Source organism: Osmerus mordax, chromosome 22, assembly GCF_038355195.1.
Source record: "Osmerus mordax isolate fOsmMor3 chromosome 22, fOsmMor3.pri, whole genome shotgun sequence".
In the NCBI taxonomy this organism is placed as follows: domain Eukaryota; kingdom Metazoa; phylum Chordata; class Actinopteri; order Osmeriformes; family Osmeridae; genus Osmerus; species Osmerus mordax.
In genome coordinates this window covers 7,017,778-7,038,579 of record NC_090071.1, presented here as the reverse complement: position 1 = coordinate 7,038,579, position 20,802 = coordinate 7,017,778, and the positions used below count along the sequence as shown (strand labels likewise).

At 42.3% G+C, this 20,802-nt stretch overlaps 2 protein-coding genes across 2 annotated transcripts; one reads left to right on the top strand and one right to left on the bottom strand.

Moving 5' to 3' along the window:
* The first annotated feature begins 5,932 nt into the window (after nt 1-5,932).
* LOC136966243 (heparan-sulfate 6-O-sulfotransferase 3-B-like) lies at nt 5,933-15,433 on the top strand. Its single transcript, XM_067260706.1, has 2 exons — nt 5,933-6,627; nt 14,504-15,433. Exons 1-2 carry the CDS (start codon nt 6,086-6,088, stop codon nt 15,213-15,215), a joined length of 1,254 nt encoding a protein of 417 aa, XP_067116807.1. The 5' UTR covers nt 5,933-6,085; the 3' UTR covers nt 15,216-15,433.
* Nucleotides 15,434-17,848: 2,415 nt separating this feature from the next.
* LOC136966319 (2-oxoglutarate receptor 1-like) lies at nt 17,849-18,895 on the bottom strand. The gene has a single exon (XM_067260797.1). It carries the CDS (start codon nt 18,893-18,895, stop codon nt 17,894-17,896), a length of 1,002 nt encoding a protein of 333 aa, XP_067116898.1. The 3' UTR covers nt 17,849-17,893.
* Between the last annotated feature and the right edge of the window lie 1,907 nt (nt 18,896-20,802).

The following is a 20,802-nucleotide window of genomic DNA, read 5'->3' as shown; positions in this document are numbered from 1 at the left end:
GCATTGTAGGACATAAAAACTAAATGATTTGCAACTATAAAATGACAGAAGGACAGACACAAACACGAACAGGACAAGGAAAAGAGCAGAGGGAGAATAAAGCATCTCAGGCTCTGTGAGAACTGGCATCAACACTGAGACAACGCTGCCATCTAGTGGATATTAGTCATCGAGTAAAACAATAGAACATAAACTAAATTTAAAAATATAAAAACATTGAATGATTAAACGTGTTGACTGTGTGAGTGTTAGTCTCCGATGACTGCTAAAGTACTTTTTAGATAAACAGGTATCATCACCAGCCTTTTTTTTAAAGGACAATACATGGCAGTGCCTATGTAACTTCAAATTTGTTACAGTAGGTATTGTCATGTAGTTAGATTACATATGTGTCACTATCACCTGCTGCTTTGTTCACAAACAATTAGAGAGATGTGAGAATGGTTTTGACAATGACCGGTCACAATTTTGGTTTCTAATGATAAATCATTATTAGTGTTCATGTGATGGATGAGTAAAGTCAATTTAGAAGTATTAAGTATATAAAGTATTCTATAAATCATATCAAAATGTAGGGAAAATGTGGTGGGAGTAAGTATCATGGTGTGAAGTAGTCCTAACTGCCCCAATCACCCTCCAGTCCAGAAGGTGGCAGCAATACACTAATGTTCACATGGGCCATTACTGCCTCTGGACCTTCCAGAGACCTAACCCCTTACATTTCTAATTATCCTAAACAATTACTTTTGTAAATGCCTAGCTGTCCCCCAGGAATATTTAATTCAAAAGAATATGGCATTTCCAAAGTATTTTGACTGACTCATTTTTTGTAATCTTCTGGGTCAACTTTAGATGTCAGGTTAAGATATCCACTACTTTGGTTTGATAAGACCTTGGCAAAGTTCCAGACGAGTTCACTCAGAATTCTGAGAGGATCTCATTCCTGTCAAACCAGGACAAGAGAAGCACTTAATGTGACATTTAGAGGAGCTCAGAGGGTTTCTCTGGAGGCCAGGAGAAAAAAGCTCAAGAAAAGATGATGTTATCACAGGCATATGTTTAAATGCCAAGTGGGACAGTGGTTTGGGAGCTGAAATTTCCACAGCTATACGAACAAAAAGTCCTATGTTCTTGTTTTATGTACTGGGTTTTTTGGAGATTACATAAAGCCTTTGCTGTTTTGCACCACTCAAACATCATCTCTCAAGGCTTAAAAGACACATCGCAAAACAAAGAACAATCTTCTTAAACAACCTATTAGTGCTATAACAATCCTTTGATGTAAAACCGGTTCCGTTTGTAACAGTACAGGGCCGCACATGTAAGCTACATGTGCTTGGGGGTCAGACAGAAGTCAACCTGTGGTTGACCTGTGACAAGCCATTGTACTGCTTTGAAAGCCATCTTCTGTTAAACAGCGTTTCATTTGCTTCAAGTCTTAGTGTCTGCAAGATTAAACATTTACAGAGAATATAACTTATTCATGGAGGCCTTTCTTCTTTGACATCCAAAGCAACTAGCTCAGCAAGAGACTACTGTATGAATATTTCACCCGCAAAAGGGTAGCAATCGTCTGGCACAGATATTCAGTGCAGACTAATCAATTACTTTCTCCCTAAGTTGTTTCATCACTTTGATGTGTGCAGCAAAATGAAAGGGATAGACCGTAAGTTGCATCTTTGACTGACTCCCAATTACACCTGTTCACAAGAGAATTCAACTCACAGGGCAGTCATTGAAAACATCAAAAATAATTGTCTGTGCTGTGATGCTTCTAAATGAGGCAACCCACAACTTATTGTTTCTAATGAGAAATCTGTAAAGTACCACAGAAATGTGTGAATCTGAGAACTTTTAATGTGAGGTCTTGACGTCTGTCTTTAAAGTTTCTAGCTGGCAGGATTCCTGATATAAAGTAACAGGCAGCCAAGGTCTACCCTTAAAATATATCAGGGTCTATTTTGCTAATCTAAAAAAGTTCACATAAAGATGAATCACAGATCTTTGCAGATGTCTTCTAAGGAGAAGATTTAGAGTGAATGCCGCATTTATTGTTCAGGATAAAAGTGAGCAATATCCTGCTCAACCTATTTGAAACCTTGCCAGTTTGTGACACTGAACATACAGCATGCGGTTCTTGTTATGCTGTCCTGCCACAGCTCTGATGACTGCATGTCAATGCATAGGAGGATTGTGTTGGATCTTCATCGATTGCTCAGAACTCATGAGAGGTTTAAAAGGGACACAATGCCATGGTTTGATTCTTGTCTCTGAATATCATCATGCCATGTCACTCTGATGAAGGAGTACTGCCAAAAGGGATGTTCCTATAAGCAAGATTCAACGTATTTACCCCAGGGCAGTAATCCATTTGTGTACATATTCCATCCAATTTTGTGCAGCCTGAATATATCTAGGCTTTGATGTACGGTTGTCTAATGCACTTACCTCAGCAGTCTGCTGGAATAACGAGCTTTCAAAGATTCCTCTGTGCAGTATTCCTATCCTGTGAAATGTGACTGCATTCTAATAATAACGTGTCCTTTTGAAGCCTCTCGATGTCTCCTCTTGGGAAGGTGTTTTATGTTGATAATGACTTACTGCAATTCAAACTGCATTCAAGGGCACCATTTACCTTGTTTACCTCCATCCAAGTAGCTTGTCACTGTTCTGAACAGCTGAAAATTATGATTGCATAAATTCATTCACATTGCCAGTCTCAGACAAGCATTTAGATAAACAATGGTAGTAAAAACTGTAACAGCAGAAACAGATGTTTCAGAAATGAAAAAAGGCTTTAACTTTGGTGTGGAAAAAAATTAACTTATTTTTTACATCCAGGTATAGTCATTGAATATGTCCTTGACCTCCAGAAAGAAACAAACCCATCACACTCAGCTAGCCCAAGTAGCTGTACATTTGTCATTGTCATTTGCAGAAAGACTTTTGTGTTGGAACAACAATGATTTAGGTACAGTATACAGTAGGTGGATATACTATAGAGTTTTGGATTTAATTTAGATAAGGGTTCATCTACATTCAAAGACAGATACAGTATAAACCATTCAAAGATGCAACAGAACTTTTCAATTGCTGGTAATAGTCTATTGCCCATACTTTAGCCATACATATATGGTGAACACATTAAAAAAGCAAAGTTTCATTTTTTGGTTCAAATGGTGTTTGCTGTCCTTTGAGTTAGAAGGGAACTCACAAAATTATGCACATAACTTTTTGAAGAATCAAAAGTAAAAAATAGTCACTCTCACTCATTCAATAGCTAAAGACTATCTTTAAGATCAAGGAAGGGAGACATTACTGGGAAATGCCTTTGAACGTTCATCTTTGAATGGACAAGACAGAATGTACAGTAGGCTACAGCTCAGCGACTGACAATTATTTGTTGGCACCTGGACTTACAGTGGCACAATAATTTACCCCAGCAGCCTCACCAGATGTGGCATAGAGAAATCACTTCCATCTATTTGGCTTGTTGGCAAGGTAATGGCACAGTGGAGGTGATGCATCCCTATACCTCCGTTTACCTCAATTTGATGTGTGACCTCAACAGGCCTCAACATACTTCCTGTGGAACCTAGGTTAATTTAAACCTAATTTGGCTTTTTCAATGTGGATAATTGGCACACGCTAAATGGTAAATGGACCAATCAGAGCTTGTTACTTGTGATCGATGGGGAGCAGGAGGTAAAGTGCTTTCATACACTGCCAAGTGGAAGAGAGGGAGATTTCCTATTATGTGTCTGGGCAGGGGGTTCATCCATGTGGTGACTTTACATTCACAGAGCCCACTGAACATCACAGGCAACCAAACCAAGACAGTCTGCCATGACTCCCTACAACAGACCTTCAGGGAGTCACTGTTATTTCTGGCCCGGAAAGGAAGAAAAAATTCATAGCATAGATGCTATTCCTTTTTATGTGAGATATGAATTAAATAAGGGTGTTTTACACCCATATCCACAAACTCCCACCATTTTATCTATTTTCTCTCTTTTTCTGGCCTGTTTTATGCTCTGGCCCAGTCTGTCTTATCTGTGTGTAAGTTAAAAAGCAAAGTCAGTTTGCCCATATCCCCATAACACTGGACCCAAAATCCAATTCTAATTTCGTGAAATCTGCGGTAGCAGTTGAGGCCATACATCAGAGGTGAAGTATGGTGCTGACTCAGCACCCTGGAGGGGTTATTCCTCATACAGCATGCCCGAGGGAGCCCCATAAAGATCAGGACCACACAGGCACATTACAAGGCATTTTTATCACCTTGCAAACAACCACAGAGGGAAAAGGCGACTTTTTGAGGATAATTCCAAATTGTGTTCATGAAATTCAATGTTGCCGTGGTTTAGCTGCATTGGCATTAACATGGGGTTAGATTCAACCCTGAAAGGGCAGACACCCATGTCTATGATTTTAAAGTATGGCTAAGATATGTAGGTACAAAAATTACAGCAAAAGCGTAAAGAATTTGACAGAAATCATGTGACTATGTACAAACATGGAACAGAATAAATGTTTATAGGCAGATGTTATGATAGCAGAGGTCCCTGCATTGCAAATCAGCAGGCACCTCCATGTAAAATGATCGAGCTCATGGTTGTCCTGTCCATCTCTGTAACACAATATGGTGCATTTTGACACATCTCTAGGGCATTGCAGAAGCTCTTTGCTTGTCTGGCATTGGCAGACTACATCTTTGTTTAGAGTTGACTGTTGGGCAGCCAGATTATGATACTGCGATTCAGGGTAGAAGGCATTTGATGGTACAGCCCCTGTAAAAAGAGGATTGAATTGAACTGTAAAGTGAATCTGTAAAGCCTTTGATGGAGGGCGTTTCAGGAAAACAAACACAAAGCCTGAAATCTGTAAAAGCTTAAGAAACGTGCATGACATTAAAGCTTACCAGGTGCATGTTGTCATGTGATGTTCATTAAAACATGACCGTATTTAATCATTTCAGGGTGTAATTGTAGATGTGATTTCATTCGTGATATTCCAAGTGATTTTTTAGGTCCAGTGCTGTTTGACCTGTCCATGGTTCTGAAAAGGTGTCCATGGTACCTTCATTGAACCAGTCACCACTTCATTGATCGTTATTTATTACCAGAACATTGTCATAGTAATACATCGGATTCTATGAATTGCTTCAATCTGTTCATGTTTTTGTGTTTTGTGATTAGCTGGGAAAGCAGGGGTTGAAGTGTTCTAGCTGCCATGGATACGATTATTTACCCATCCAAATATGTTTATTTTTTTATCCATCTTTTCCACAATAAAACATTAAAATGCTTTGTTATCATGCTCCTTCATCTTTACATGACATAGAAAGAACAAAGGCGTCCCAGGACCTTGTGTCGTGCTACTTTAAACAGCATGATCCTCTCTCTTCTTCACAATATCAAACTGACGGAAAGAGAGAAAGAGATAGGACAGGGGGGAATTAGAAAGAGCAAGAGTAAGATGGAGAATAAGAGAGAGGGAGAGAGAGAGAGAGAGAGAGAGAGAGAGAGAGAGAGGGGAGGGGTGGGGGAAGAAGGAGAGAGACAATTCGAAAGAGAAGGGGAAAGACAAGCTAGTGTGATGTCTAGCTTGTGATTGGTGGGCATTATAGATTAGGAGCTTGCACGCTGAATCGGGACAGTGTGTTTTACATAGAGAACAGTCGGAGCATCATCCTGCGTTCTTTATGAGATTATGTAGTGTTCTAAAGCCAGTTTGTAGGCATCTGACAGTGTCCTTGAGAGAAGACCCATTAGCGGATTTGAACAGCATCTCATCATTTGCATACTTTGTTTGCAAAATAAATATGCATCTTTTTAACGAGACCATATGCATCGCACCACAGTGGACGTCGTTTGTCAAGTTTCACACCTGTTTTTGGAAGTGCGGGTTATCCGTAAGTAAGCCTAGTACTATATAAATGACACACCATAAAAAACACATCACTGAATGAAAATAGTTTAGTCTAAACAACCTAAAGAAACGTGAATCAGACATCATAGTATAGACAAGGAAGACACAGACTACTTATATCCCTTCAATGGCATGACTCGTTTTTCAAGTCACAATGGAGGAGAAGTTGAACAAACTCTTGGTGATTCCGATTCTGGGGGTTCTTTTTGTTATGATTGGATACCAGTATATCTGCCCCGCTGGTAGTAACTCATGTCACTTCAGCACCGGGGAAAGGTTGAGTGATGTGTTCAGCAAACATTCAAGGAAATACATTTTCGTGGACCAAGAGATCGACAAAGACGGTTTTTCTAAGATCCAGTCCAAATTCAATTTCACTGACCGAGACCTTGAACGCCGCATAGACTTTAACATCAAAGGAGACGACGTTATTGTGTTTCTACACATTCAAAAGACAGGGGGGACCACTTTCGGACGGCACCTTGTTAAAAACATTAAACTCGAGCAACCATGCGACTGCATGCCTGAACAGAAAAAATGCACATGTCACCGCCCGGGCAAAGAGGAATCGTGGCTGTTCTCCAGGTTCTCAACGGGTTGGAGTTGTGGGTTGCACGCAGACTGGACCGAGCTCACAAACTGTGTGCCAGTAGTGATGAATAAAAAAGACAAGAAGAATGTCCAAAGGAATCGACGGTGAGGTGTCAGAATTATTTCAGATTTTCATCTCTCACCATAATTATAGAGGCTGTGTGTTTGTGCCTGCGTAAATGCGCGTGCGCGCTGTGTAAAACAGTATACCATAATATGTAATCTCGCCGCTTTCCTGCTAAGGAAGAGACTAAGTGTACACTGCATTTGTTTGTTTGTGGGGTCTTGATCCCTCCTTAAAGCTTTGGGGTGGATGCTTCACGAGGATATTAGGTGAAAGCGTATTTCTGGGAATGCATAATCCCAAAATGTTTCATCGCTGATCATTGATGACGAAAGTACATCAATATTTCCATATAACTGCAGTTCCTTTCTCACAAATCTATAAGGCTCTTAAATTGTTTTAGTATTGAAGCACAATATTGTGTAACTAGGCCGTTTTTGCCTGAGTGGCGCAATAAAGAATATAGTGGATAAAAACACAAAAGAATTAATCACCAACTCACTTCTCACTAACTGTTTCACTGAGACTGTGTTACTTCAATCTCTGTCACTGACAGAACACTAGAAATACATAGGAATAACTATTTGCGGAGGAGCTTCTGAGTTTTCTGGTACTGAGTTTAAGCGAAAACAAGGCCTGCACATGTATGCCAACATGCAGGTGTCTGTCCTGGACCTTGTCGAGACCCAGTCACCATCTGACTGCTGTTGCCCCTAGCTACCTTCACTATCCTCCTGAAGGCCCTCCCTATTCCCCAGGTCTAGTGCCATACTCTGCGAAGGCATGGAATTTCTAGCCAGACCATGCCTGGGAGAGCTTTGGAAACACGATGTGCATTGGACACATCGTTGATGATTAACATCCTTAATCACCAACCCTGCAGCTTCAAAGAAACATACAGTGAACTGACTGGGCCTGGTGTTATACAGAGCTCCCCTTTTTCCTGCCACTACCATGGTTACCCATGCGCCATGCAAGAACACAGTCCATTATCAGCTGAATAATGGGTCAGTTGGTCCGTTGTAGCCCGCACGCTGTTCACACGTTCTGTGTGTTCCAGCCTCTTTTAGAACCGCCTCAGTAGTTATAAGCAGGCCACCCTAGCACGGTCTCTGAAGAACACTGGGGAGGAACAGTGTGTGACCTTAGTAGAGATCTCTTTATTTGACCAAAGAGACAAGAAAACACAGGCTAGGGGTCAATGGTCAATCTTATTAGAGTTCATGTAGTCAGGGCAGCTTGGCAAGCCACTGGTTTAATGCATAATGAATACACGAAAGCCAATGTTAAGAGTGATGTTTAAGAATGAGACACTATTAGAGACTAGACATTTTTCCCTACATTGACTCAGAATGATCCAGCTGTTACTGGACATAGTCCAACACACAATCCTTCAGCCTTGTCCATCTGTTTGCAATGGTCTATGGCATGCAACTTTTTCAGATGACTGAAATCCATTATTCAGCCTATACGGTTTTAATCTGTAGTGAAATTCCTTTTTGCAATCATATATTATCAAATTGTTAAATACAGGCCAGAAGACTCACTAGGACTTAGGTCATCTTCATCTTCCGCCACATTTCACAGAGGTCCAAAGCTCACAGTGTGGGTAAAAATACATCTGGTGGCAAATTTCAGACATTAATCTGGCTCCACATTTGGCTATGTCAGTATCTTAAGTAAGAGTTAAATCCCAAACCCATGTAGAGACAATAGAGAAGGATTTCATTGAAAAGAATACACCCCCCCTCCCCTTCTCCACAGATACGTAGATGTTATTGAAATTAAAATCACACTCCTCAATTCAGTGGTTGGCACAGACATGGTGTAAGCCTACCCCTACCCACATTTACAAACTCAACTGACATTCTCAACACAGTAGAGAAACCTGGGAGTGGTGCTTTAGGGTCCTATAGAGTGTATAACATCACCATGAATGTCAGAAGTCTGGGGGGGGGGGGGGGACAGGGGGATAGGATGGGGCAGAAGGGGGGTGGGGGGGCGCTAAAATAAAAACTAAGGCGTTGATGATGGAGGCTGATGGATACAGGAAATAGATTTAAATGTTGGCGGACCACTGCTCCGCAGCAGATGCCTCTATATGAGGTGTGAGTAGCTCGTTCTAGATTCCTCCATGTTCCATAGGCTACATCATGGATGCACAGAGTCAGCTACAGTGTAAAGAGAACTACTTTGTAAGTTCTGAATACAACATCATTATCTAAGGCCAGGCTATTTGTTCAGGGTTTGTTGAGGGTACAATCTAGAAGATGTGACCGGTGCATGGGGGTTGTTGGTTCCAACAGTTGCTTGCCTTTTAACACATGATTTAGGTGAAAATGGAGCCCAGGGCATGGTTTTAGCAGTTGATTCGCGAAAAGAGAGGGAGAGAGAGAGACCCCCGAAAGGTCACTCTGTCAGAGGGTGTTCACTAAATGGAGTGGACAGCGTTTATGATGCAGACTCTGTAATGCTCCCTTTAAACAGACTATTGCGACTGATGGGATTCTTGTATAAAATGTTATTATACACACAACTATTCATCCCATAATACTTACCTACAGACAGACAGTATTGTGAAAATACCCTGTTGTGGAAATCAGAGCATGCATACATCTGTCTGGCGTTCTGGTGAGGTATTTTGAGAGGATCTGGATAAACCCCACACCATCCTTAAGGGAGATTAGGAATGCCCAAAGACAAGTTTATTATCTGGGGAGGGAGATTATGTAGGATATCCAGATTGGCAGATGAGACATGTAACTATGCCTGGGGATCTGATATGGATGGATGGAAATCAAACTTATTTTTCCTTTATGTTTTTTCTGATTTCTTTGCATCAGAAATGTCAATATTTCACCCCCTGTATTACAGTGTTTTTATGATAATAAACATGTGATGATGAAAAGTTCCAAAGGTGTCAAAAAGAACTAAAGAACTTACTAAAGAAATAAAGTGACAACAGTTTTAGTAGTAGTATCATTTGCAGTTGCTCCGAACGTCTATTTTCTCTTTTCATAATCATGGACATGCTCACACACCTCATCAAATCTACCCGTAAAATTCTCATTTTTCTCTTGTCTCCACACCAGCATCCCTGGGGCTTTTTCCTCGCCCTCCAAAAATAGCATTTCAGATCTGAGACCAGTGGAGACCACAGCACAGCGCTGCCCCCCCCCCCCCCCTTCTGTCTCCCACTGCATCAGAAACGGATCGTTGTGCCGGATTGTGTAACATGCCCTGTCTGTTCTCTCCTGTGGGCTTTGGGACTAGAAAATAGTTCACTGTGAATGCCCATTGCATGTATGTTAGTGAGTGTGTTAGCGAGAGCATTTAGCTGTGTGTAAATACTTGGGTATTAGTGTGTGCATGCCCTGACTGGCCTAGCTCCCTTGATGAGGCAGTGATAGATGAGTCAAAAATATGAATAGATTAAATATGCAAGCCACCATTACTCTATGACAGCCAGGAAAGGGTTGTTAAGACACCCCTGTATCTACAGTAGAAGGGTACGTTATTCCCTTCTGTTGTAAAACATCAATCATTGTGTCAAACAAATATTACAGTACCTCCCATGTCAGAATCATAATCATGGATTATAGCATCCTTAGAGAAGACAATTCATGATTGGATATGAAAAGGAAAGAACCTGAGTGGTTATTACAGGTTTGTTAGTTTATTCCATCTGTCTGTCTGTCTGTCTGTCTCACTACCTTTCTTTTATCAGTCTGTCTCTTAATATTCTCTCCCTCTCTCTCTCTTTTTATTTCTCTCTCTCACCCTCCCTTTCCTACCCTGTGGTGCAGTGAGACATCATTAGGTGGGCCTCCAGGGGGGTGGGGGGCAAGCTGGCAGGATTCCCCCCCATCTCCACATGGCCTGGCTCAGACTCCACACTGCTAGTCCAAACCATTCCATCTGATCGTTCATATTACCAATATCAAGGCTTACACCATGATATATATATTGAGGGGAAAGGATGTTAACAACAATATCTTTGTTCCATATGAGACAATATAGAAAACATTTGCTTACTGTAGTTTAGAGTCCTTTTACAGTAATGTCCCAAACTGGGAAGTTGGGATTTACTTCTGCTAGGGTCTGATGTTGTAATTTGCTTACACATATCCTGATATGACCTGTGCAACTGTGATACTCTCTCTAATTCTGTACTGTTATCCATCATTGTTGGGTTATCACTCACTCAGCACTTACACTCTGAGACTTCCAGCACTGTTTAAGGACACATAGTTTCAAGATGGCCCCCTGTCTGGAGAAGGACAGGAAAAGAAGGCAGACACCCCCCTCTTTGGGTGTGACAAATAAAGTGTGTTTACAAACACCCTTCAGATGTTTTGCAGGGAGCTCGACGAGCAACACTCCAGTGAGGTGTCAGGACATCTATTGGGTGTCAGGGTTGGTGGCTGGTCAACTGAATAAGGTTGGCCATTGTGTGGGAGAGGTGGATGTGGGAATGTGAAGCTGTTTATGTGTGTTTGTTTGTGTGTGTTTGGTGGCAGTGTGGGGTTATAGATGTACAGAATGTAACGCAATGCTGCCGCGTTGACGTTGCTGCTATTACACCTTTGAATTGGATTTGTACTTCCTGTGTGGGGCTGTCTCGACACCCATCAACACTCTTGAGTTGTTCTGGTGTGAAGTGGACTTACTCGCATCCTCTATCTTCCACTTGCATAGTGGTAAAGGATCGTAAAGGCAGGGATGCCAGAGTCGACAATCCTTTATGAACTTTGACGTTTAAACTTTCAGAAAGATGGAGGAAGCTCTTTACCCTTGGTTGAATGGTGATCCTGCTGTAGGGTGTTTGTGAGTGACTATCCAGGGCAGGTGTCTGCTCCATATTCTGGTGTAATGGTTACCACTAAGCCTACCTGAAAGGAGCTGTGTTCTCACAAACCAGTTAACACACAGCTTCCAGGAATGGGCATCTCTGGAAGCCTGCCGTCCTTGATAGTCCTGGATGAGAAGTGTGCTGATATTGATCCCTTGCACCTTATTTCCTCCTCGTTAGGGCCTGAGCTCATTGAGGGCACAGAGCAGGCAGACAGAGAGAAGCGTCAAGTTCACCCTGCCATCCTGGGAAATCAATGAGGATCTGTTTGTGGTGAAGATTAAGGTGACCTGAGGATCAGGGGGATGTGTTGAATTGAGTTTGCAACTTGGCATTAACTGCAAGGTTATCTGACAGAGATTTGGCTTTTGCAGGGCCGTGTTGATAAGAAACAAACAAATGGTATGGTTTTACTCTAATGGGTCATTAGAATGAACATTGTCACAATGAGTTATGCAGTTATTTAGTATCTGCTTCTTCCCAAGTCTCCAATACAGGTCAACAAGATCAGCCGTCTGCACACAAAACAGACAATTTGTCTGCGTGGAGGGTGTTTACCATTCTAACCCAACTTTTTAAAATAGATTTCTGACAGTACGCATTAGAGATTCTGGAAGAATAACTTATATCTAAAATATATACAGTATATATAATAACATGTAGGCCAAGGAATGTTATTTCTTCCTTTTTTTTCTTCCCTTCATTGGAATTTGAGTAATCATATGCATCTAGTGAAATGTAGAACACCAACGCCGGTATCAGGATTCAATCTATTTGCTCCATTGCTCCTTTAAACAGCCATCTGATATGGTTCCTCTAGATATCCCCTCATGTAGCGGTGTGTCTGCCTAGAGTGGCCAAAGTGTTTCAGGATCGGACCAAACAATCAGTCATGGATGACAGACAGACTCTTATATTATTAGTGGATTATGGCGACTGCTCCGGTAGTGAAAAAGTTAACTTTTAGCTGACCATGTCAGAGATGTTGCTAATATCGATGCATTGTGAATATACTATAGTTGAATAAGATATTTTTTTTACATGCTGTTTGTTATTCTAATTTCCAAGTTCATTTGAGTTTCCTTTTATTATCGTTTCCCATTGTATGCTTACTGAAAGAAAATATATATTTTTTAAATCCCAGTGTGGATTGAAGTCCTTTGGGGGAATGATCTGTTAGAACAAAACAAGCTCTGCTCATATACAGACTCTGCCGATGATAGTCTCTCTGTGGAACCCTATATTACAGACTCTGCCCATGATAGTCTCTCTGTGGAACCCTGTATTACAGACCCTTCCCATGATAGTCTCTCTGTGGAACCCTGTATTACAGACCCTTCCCATGATAGTCTCTCTGTGGAACCCTGTATTACAGACCCTTCCCATGATAGTCTCTCTGTGGAACCCTGTATTACAGACTCTTCTCATGATAGTTTCTCTGTGGAACCCTGTAGAGTTTGTGCAGGAACGATTCGTCAAACATGATTCCTTTCTCAATATAGGGTTAAAATCAGTTCCATTAAGTAATCAAATTTAATTGTCGTTTTAATATAACTGAGTGTAACAAGTCTAAATAGAGATATGTTTTTTTCTCATTCAAGTGGTTAATGTTAGGATCTAAATGACCATGGAGCAACGGCCAGTTGGATAGTGGAGGATATTCATATAACTGTAATTTTTGTTTGGAGGGTAGCATTTCCAAAGATATGGTTGGTTTGTCTTTCTATGTTTTACTGTAGAATTTGGTAACCCTTGCACATTCCCCTCTGCTGGTCAACTTTGAGTAGTGTTTTTTGTGCCTGTGCCAAGGGGTTGATAGCATAATTCAATTTGACCTCATCTTTTTCCAGCCTAGAGAGAATAAAGGTGGGATGTTGTTTAATGTCATCTTTTTGATACTGATTGATATTGATATTTTTGGGGATCAACTGTTGGCGATCAACCTTGACCTTCACAATCACTCTTTCACTATATTTGATCCAGACAAGTAACCTAAGTGTCTGACATTTCGTGCTTTATGTCAATAGGTCACAATGAATGAATAGCCATGCATAGAGAGATATCGATCAGACTGTCTTGTGGTTAGCCGTGCAGATGAGGGAGACCAAACAGCTCCACTTCCTGGTATCTCAACGTCTGCATCTCTGTCAGTGTGGGTCCGAAGGCTCCTTCACACAGTGCCAAAGTGGTTTGATTTTATTTACAGAGTGCACTATGGATATCCATCAGGACATGTTGTGTCAGTGTTTTGGGATTCTGTACTAAATAATGATGACCTAATTGTGCTGACCTCTGGTAGAATAGGAATACACTGACATATTGTAATGACCTACTTCTGTAGTCTTTCTGGTCTTGACATAAAAATAATGGCTGCCTGTAACTATCCTACAGTATACTTAGTCCTAATGCTTAACCCTGCTGTGTAGAAAATTGAGACTAAATAACACACTTTAGCACAGCCAACATTTGGCACCCTGTTATTTTGTACACTAAAGGGAGTCAGATGGCTGAGCGGTGAGGGAGTCGGGCTAGTAATCTGAAGTTTGCAAGTTCGATTCCCTGCTTCTGTAGTCTTCTGTAGTCCACTACAGAATTTGGGGAAATTGCCCTGTACTTACTGCAAGTCGCTCTGGATAAGAGCGTCTGCTAAATGACTAAATGTAAATGTAAATTAATAAGTAAGAGTCAGGAAAAGTCTGTAATGGCCCGGAAAACCTTACTCTCTTAAATGGATGCCTGGTCATTGTACTGTATCCTTAGCATAGCAGGAGAGTTTCTTTCTGCTCAAGTGAAAGTAGGAGAATGAATAGACCATAATAGTTCGCTACAGTGAGCTCTGACCGCAGAATCAAGATGGATGCACAACAACAACAACAAAATTCTAGAAGTGACACTTTGATTAGACTTTAGTTAGACTTTGACCAAAATGTTTCGGAAATCCTCCAGCTGGTTGAATGCTTTGCTCACTAACAACAACAATCAAATGACCCAGCGCTCATGCACAACATAGTCCCCATGTGGTGTCACATCTCATTGTGTCCCTCTATCTCTTCCTGCTTCTGCAGGAACTTCTACTACATCACCATGTTGAGGGATCCGGTCTCCCGCTACCTGAGCGAGTGGAAGCACGTGCAGCGTGGGGCCACCTGGAAGACCGCCCTCCACATGTGCGATGGCCGCTCACCCACCGAAGACGAGCTGCCTGCCTGTTACCACGGTGATGACTGGACGGGCGTCACCCTGAACGGGTTCATGGACTGCCCCTCCAACCTGGCCAACAACCGGCAGGTGCGCATGCTGGCCGACCTCAGCCTGGTGGGCTGCTACAACCTGTCCTCCATGAGCGAGCAGGAGCGTGGCCGCGTCCTGCTGGCCAGTGCCAAGGCCAACCTCCGGAACATGGCCTTCTACGGCCTGACAGAGTTCCAGCGCAAGACGCAGTTCCTGTTCGAGCGGACGTTTGGCCTGCGCTTCATCCAGGCCTTCACGCAGCTCAACAGCACGCGGGCGTCCACCGTGGGCGTCGGGGAAGGGGAGTTGCGGCGTCGCATCGAGGGCCTCAACGCGCTGGACGTGGAGCTGTACGAGTATGCCAAAGAGCTCTTCCTGCGGCGCTACCAGTACAGCCGCCAGAGACAGCACCTGGAGGAGAGGCTGAGGCGGAGGCTGGCGAGGAAGCGGCAGCACACAGCCGCCGCCTCGCAGCGCAGGAGGCTTGAGGAGGACGAGGCGGTAGGGACCACCGAGGACTACGGTAGCCAAGTGGTACGCTGGTGAGAGGAGGACTGGGTGTGTAGCAGCTGGCCGAGGGGGAGGAAAGGCTGTCTTCTCAAGTTGTTTTCGCTTCTCTGTCTTTCTAAACCCCGTTCCTCTCTCTCTAGTTCTTCTCCAAATCTGGAACTCTTTAAGCAGCTCCATCTTGGACTTGCCTGTACTTTGGCTGCTCTGAGGCCTGCTCTAGTACAGCTATGCAGATGAGTCTTGCAAGAGTTATCTTGGACTGACCACTAGTGTCTTATTGTGTTTAATGTATGCCTTTAGTAAAACTAGTCATAATGCAAGATGCATTGTCTCATTGTGCATTTCACTTTTTTGTTATTTAAACCTGTTGCCCTGTTTTGACTTTATTCAATTACCTTTCAACATGGTGTCCAATGACAGTTCAGTACGCATCAAGGAATATAAGAATACATTTTTTTGCAGTAGAGAAGTCCAATAAATGTGTGCATTTGTGCTTTATGGAATGTATTTGCACCTGGGCTTTATGTGTGAGTGTGTGTGTGTGTGTGTGTGAGTGTGCGTGTGTCGTGGGGAATTCTTCTTCTCTTTATGATATTCATGACATGTTAGCTCTTTATGATAAGGCACCATTCACACTCAACATTTTAGATTCATAGTCTCGTACACACGCATTCTTCCACCCTCAAACACAGGCTGATGAAACCGCAGGGGGCGTTATAGACAGGCTGTCAGAAACGATTGGAGTCCTTTCATAACACGGGGCACAGAGGTATTTCAACCATTACACATTATTCACTGTCAATACAGCTTCAAATTGATCACTTAAAGCTTGATTGGCCATGTGTCACTCCCACAACAGATTCTCAGCTCTGCATGCCTACCCACGATTATGTTTTGAAAGACTTCCTTGTAGGCTTTTGTGAATACATTGTCTAAAGCCCCAAGAGATGTGGGACCACCGGGACACAAAATACAGATCCTATTTAGGGAAAATGATTCTGCTTTATGCGTTTGGGACAGCCTAACACTCAGAAGCTTGAGAACAGAATCAGAGGAGGAGAGGATGTAGAGGTAGGAGGAGTAGGAAATAGAGCAGAGGGAGGGGGAGTACTATAAGTGTGTCGTTATACAATAATACCCCCTCTCTAGCTCCCTTGGCTATCGTAGTCGGAAAGAGTCTGACAAAAGATTTAAAGAATCGTTTTTACAGTAAATCTGAAAGCCACTGTTAGCCAGGCAGGCCAACTCAGTTCCTGTCACGAGTGGGGAAAAGTCCCTCGAAACTGCCATTCTTCAACCATTAGAAAATATTTTTTTCTTATTTGAATGACACTAACCTTGATATGTTCTGTAAAAGTGAAACGATACTTGCCATTGTCCTGTAAAACTGAAGGTTCTGCCTCGACATTGTTATGTGATTGATAGCATTCCAGCAACCCTTCCTAGAATCATTCCAAGGCAGGTTTGAAAGATGAGTAATATATGTGGTTCTCGGTTGTGTCAGAGTCTGAGTTAGAAGAGGTACCAGCTCAGCTCTCTAAAACGTGGCGTGAAAACGTCTAAAAGTCATCTAAAACTCAAAATAATTCACTTCCAACCCACACAGTTTAATTATGAGTCATACATTGTATCATACAGAATAGTCCCCACAAACCAAATGCATATGCCATAATGTGAATTTTATATCTCATTTTATATCTCATTTCCTTTTACTTCAATATAATAATCTCATCATTAAAGACTGCAACTTGTATTATATATCTTCAGACTGCAGAGGAACTGTGTCCAACTAGCTAACTGTACCAGTGAGTGATAGGTGAGTGTGTCCATATAGGTGATTGATTACCAAATGAGGCACGACATTGGCAGATGGCAATAATTCTAAATAGACAACATATCTCACACTTTGACACTGATTTATGCTACTTGTTACATTTTTGATAAACTGATATTGAACAATGCACTTTGTTTCAGCATACCTTGTTCCTGTATAGTGGGCATGACCTGGAATTTAAAGGGGGATGCTACAGAATGACAGTGGGTGACACGTTGTGTTGTTCTAGGGGCATAATTGGTCTATTTATCTGTCTGGTCATGAGGAAAGACAAATTAACTAGGTGCTAAGATGAATCATAGGTTGTTATTGGAAATGTTTTATAGGTCATTGTAAAACACTGTTGCTATGCTCCAAAACAATCGTTTTGTTTTGCAAGCTCAATTAGAAGCTGAGGTTTCGGCCTTTGTTTCCTCAAAGAGTTCCCCTTCGAGGTAATGGCGCTGGTCTCTACAACTCTCTAAAGAAGACAGAATGTCAACATACCTCACAAGGACAACATAGTTTCTATGAGGTAAGGAAATCATTCATCAGTCACATGACGTTCCTTAATCAGATCAAAGCCTTAGGTCTTTCACATGCGTTACAAAAACAAAGGAAACTGGGAGGATTATATTTTCAATGGAAGTATTGTGACAGGATAAATTCTTATCTAATTTACAGTAAGCACCGACTTTGGCATCTAACTTCCTCCTCGCATAGCATTCAAGGTGTTTTACCCAGACAATGCCAATTCTCGATAGGTGGTACACGCCCATACACAATAGACCAGAATTACAGTGCAGTACATTACAGCTTTGGTTTTACTACCAAATCATGATGTTTACTGCCCATCCACAAGAAATGTATAGTATCGTATCGACCAAATTCTGATAGACAGCTACATGCTTTCAGTCGCAGTGTTGGGTCTGGAGATGACTGCCAAATTAAATCTGGACTTGGCGTTTTTCAGTTTGAACATACTTTGGAAGGCCTGTTGAAACTTGTCTCCTGCCAGTGTGTACAGTGCCAGGTTGAAGAAGGTATTGAGACCCGCCAGAGGTCGAGAGAGGATGTAGGCCGCGTGGACTCCACGATCCAGCATGCACGGCGTCTCTGGCTTCCTGCGCGTGTCCACTCTCAGCACGCGCAGAACGTGGTAGGGGAGGAAGCACACCACAAACACGGCCAGTATCACCACGTTGGTGCGGCGTGCTCGCGCCCGCCTGGGGTTCTGCGTGTACGGCCCTTTAGCCAGCTCTCGGAAGATGCCGGCACAACACACACACACCACCACTAGAGGCAGGAGAAACCCCATGACTGTGAGAAGCCAGCCGTACCACCACAGCACAGCAGGGTCGTTACTGGCAAAGTCCAGGCAGTATGTCTTGTTGTTAGTCTCTACCATACTTATCATAGTTAGCATGGGAATAACCTCAGCGGCGGCAATCACCCAGACCAACGCACATGCCAGGATGCTCCATCTCTTCTGCTGTATCTGCGGGGTCCTCAGAGGGTATTTCACCACCATGTATCGGAACACGGCCAGACAGGTGAGAAAGAGGATGCTGCCGTACAGGTTGAAATGGAAGCCAAACCGTACAAAGCGACACATGAAGTCTCCTAGGGTCCACGAGTCTCCGTTGGTGTAGTAGTAGACCAGGAAGGGCATGCTGAGGACGTAGAGGAGGTCGGTCACCGCCAGGTTCACCATGATGATGCTGCTGCTTGTCCACGGTCGTAACTTCACCAGGTATGTGCTAATGGCGAGGAGGTTACCCACCAGGCCCACAATGAAGATGAGGGTGTACATGACGGGCAGATAATAGCGTTTTGTTAATCTGTCCACATTGGTGCAGTTGGGGTCTGTCTCGTCATTGTAGTAGATCAGACTAGCAGACATGGTAGGTGTTGGAGTGGGTGTGGAGAGGATCCTGACAGAAACAAAGTAATCAGTATTAAATAATGTTTTGTGATTGTGCATATTATGACCACTCCTAAGCATTTATTGTTTTAATTTGCCAAAAAGAAAGAAATAAAAATACACATGTAAGTGTAATATCCTCATTTTACATTATCAAGACAGACAGACAATTGTTGGAATTATAATTACGTATATGCCAGACTTATAAATATTTATGTTAAGTTTTTTCTCTGCCAGTCACACAAACACAAGCATTTATTTTTCTCAGGGCAAATATACAAAAACTATTAAGAACCTCAAACCTTAATTTTTAACTTTCAGAATATAACAAAAACAAAGAAAACGTACAATACAATATTTGGATACAAAAACCCTTGGTGCATGGCTATTTAGCTTAAGTTTTGACAGATACTCACAGACGATGGAAACGCTATCTCGGTTGCCTCAAGACTTCTGCTTCTCATGTTCACACTTGTCAACACTACCTTCCTCCATCCCTAACTCTACCATCCCTCCTTCCCCTCCCTATGTCTAGGCTACCTCCCTCCTTTTCATCACTGATACAAAGACACCTGCTAATGCCATATCATCTGTCTCAGTGAGTTTAAAAGGAAACAATTAGTCATGTACAGTAATTTGACATTGGTGGCCAGCCAAATTTTTTTTGCCTGCAAACAACGTGTTGTCCAATCGCCAAAAAAAGTCTTCCATTGAAATACCCAGTATTGCAGGTTTCTGAACTGAAATTGGTGTAGTTGGCCAAGATAGGACACTTCTTCCACGGTAGTAAGTGGTGCAGGGCTCAAGTGTTCCCTCGCTTTGTCGACTGAATTTTCTGTTCTTTTATTAACATGTTTCCCGTAGGCTTTGATAACCGTGAAGACTTGACAACAAATTCGCAAAGCCCTGAATTTCGGTTCCATATTAAAACCTTGTGTTTAAGCTTATTTGCCTTTTGCATCAAGCCTGCAGGTAGGCTATTTAGGTAGGCGACATTGGAATGATTGGTCCTGATCCGCTCCACAGTTCTTATCATTTTGACCTAAATCCTATGTTCTAAATCTAAATTCTAAATAAATCCAAATTTTACATTGCACACATCATTCCTTCTGTAGCCTATCAAAAACTTTTAGAAGCGCAATTGATTTTAACTACGTTTATATACAGGGAAGTAAGCAGTGGGCCTCTACGTTCCAGTTACAGTAGTGGAGTGTATCAAAGGTGGAACCCCTACCATCCCTGGTTGTGACTTCATGCCTGAACTGAGTCATTGGATTGGAATTCCATAGCTTTCACTTTTTAAACTTGACTGTAATGCCATTGTTCTAAACAGATGAACATGTATAGTAACAGTTTCCCAACATAAGAAGCCTGAGAAGAAGTTTCGTAAATGTCCTAATCTGGAGCCAATCTGAAATGCAATTGTTGTTGTAGCTAGCAAGATGATTGCAGGGCAGTAAACTCAGTCATCAGATATTCCAAAGATAGAACGGTACAGCACTAACTTAATGAAGCCTTGACAATCTCCTTCTGATGCATTCGTATTTTCTCTGATTGCAGGTTCAGACTGCCCTAAGTCATATATCTTAATTGGATCAAGCACACCTCATATGTTAGCTATTGTATTGCCATCAACTTAATGGTCATGAGGTGGTCAAGAACATGCATGGAGTTTGTATTTTGTACATAGATCATTGTTTGCACGGGCTATTCTGCCAAGAGTATCCCTCCTGATACAACCCCTTAGACTCCAGTAGGTGTCCCTGTGTCCTGTGTTGGCTGGTTCTTATTTACAGGGTCCACATCATCAGGAGTCCCCTGGAGCACGATGTGGTTTCTCCAAAACTCCTAACCTTCCCATGAAGTTGTGGGAGCAGCTGTTGTTT

Excerpts from the sequence above, each read along its gene's own strand:
- LOC136966243 (XM_067260706.1), top strand. The coding sequence starts at position 6,086 with ATGGAGGAGAAGTTGAACAAACTCTTGGTGATTCCGATTCTGGGGGTT. Across the intron at positions 6,628-14,503 it reads AATGTCCAAAGGAATCGACG|GAACTTCTACTACATCACCA; the intron begins GTGAGGTGTCAG and ends CTGCTTCTGCAG.
- LOC136966319 (XM_067260797.1), bottom strand. The coding sequence starts at position 18,895 with ATGTCTGCTAGTCTGATCTACTACAATGACGAGACAGACCCCAACTGC.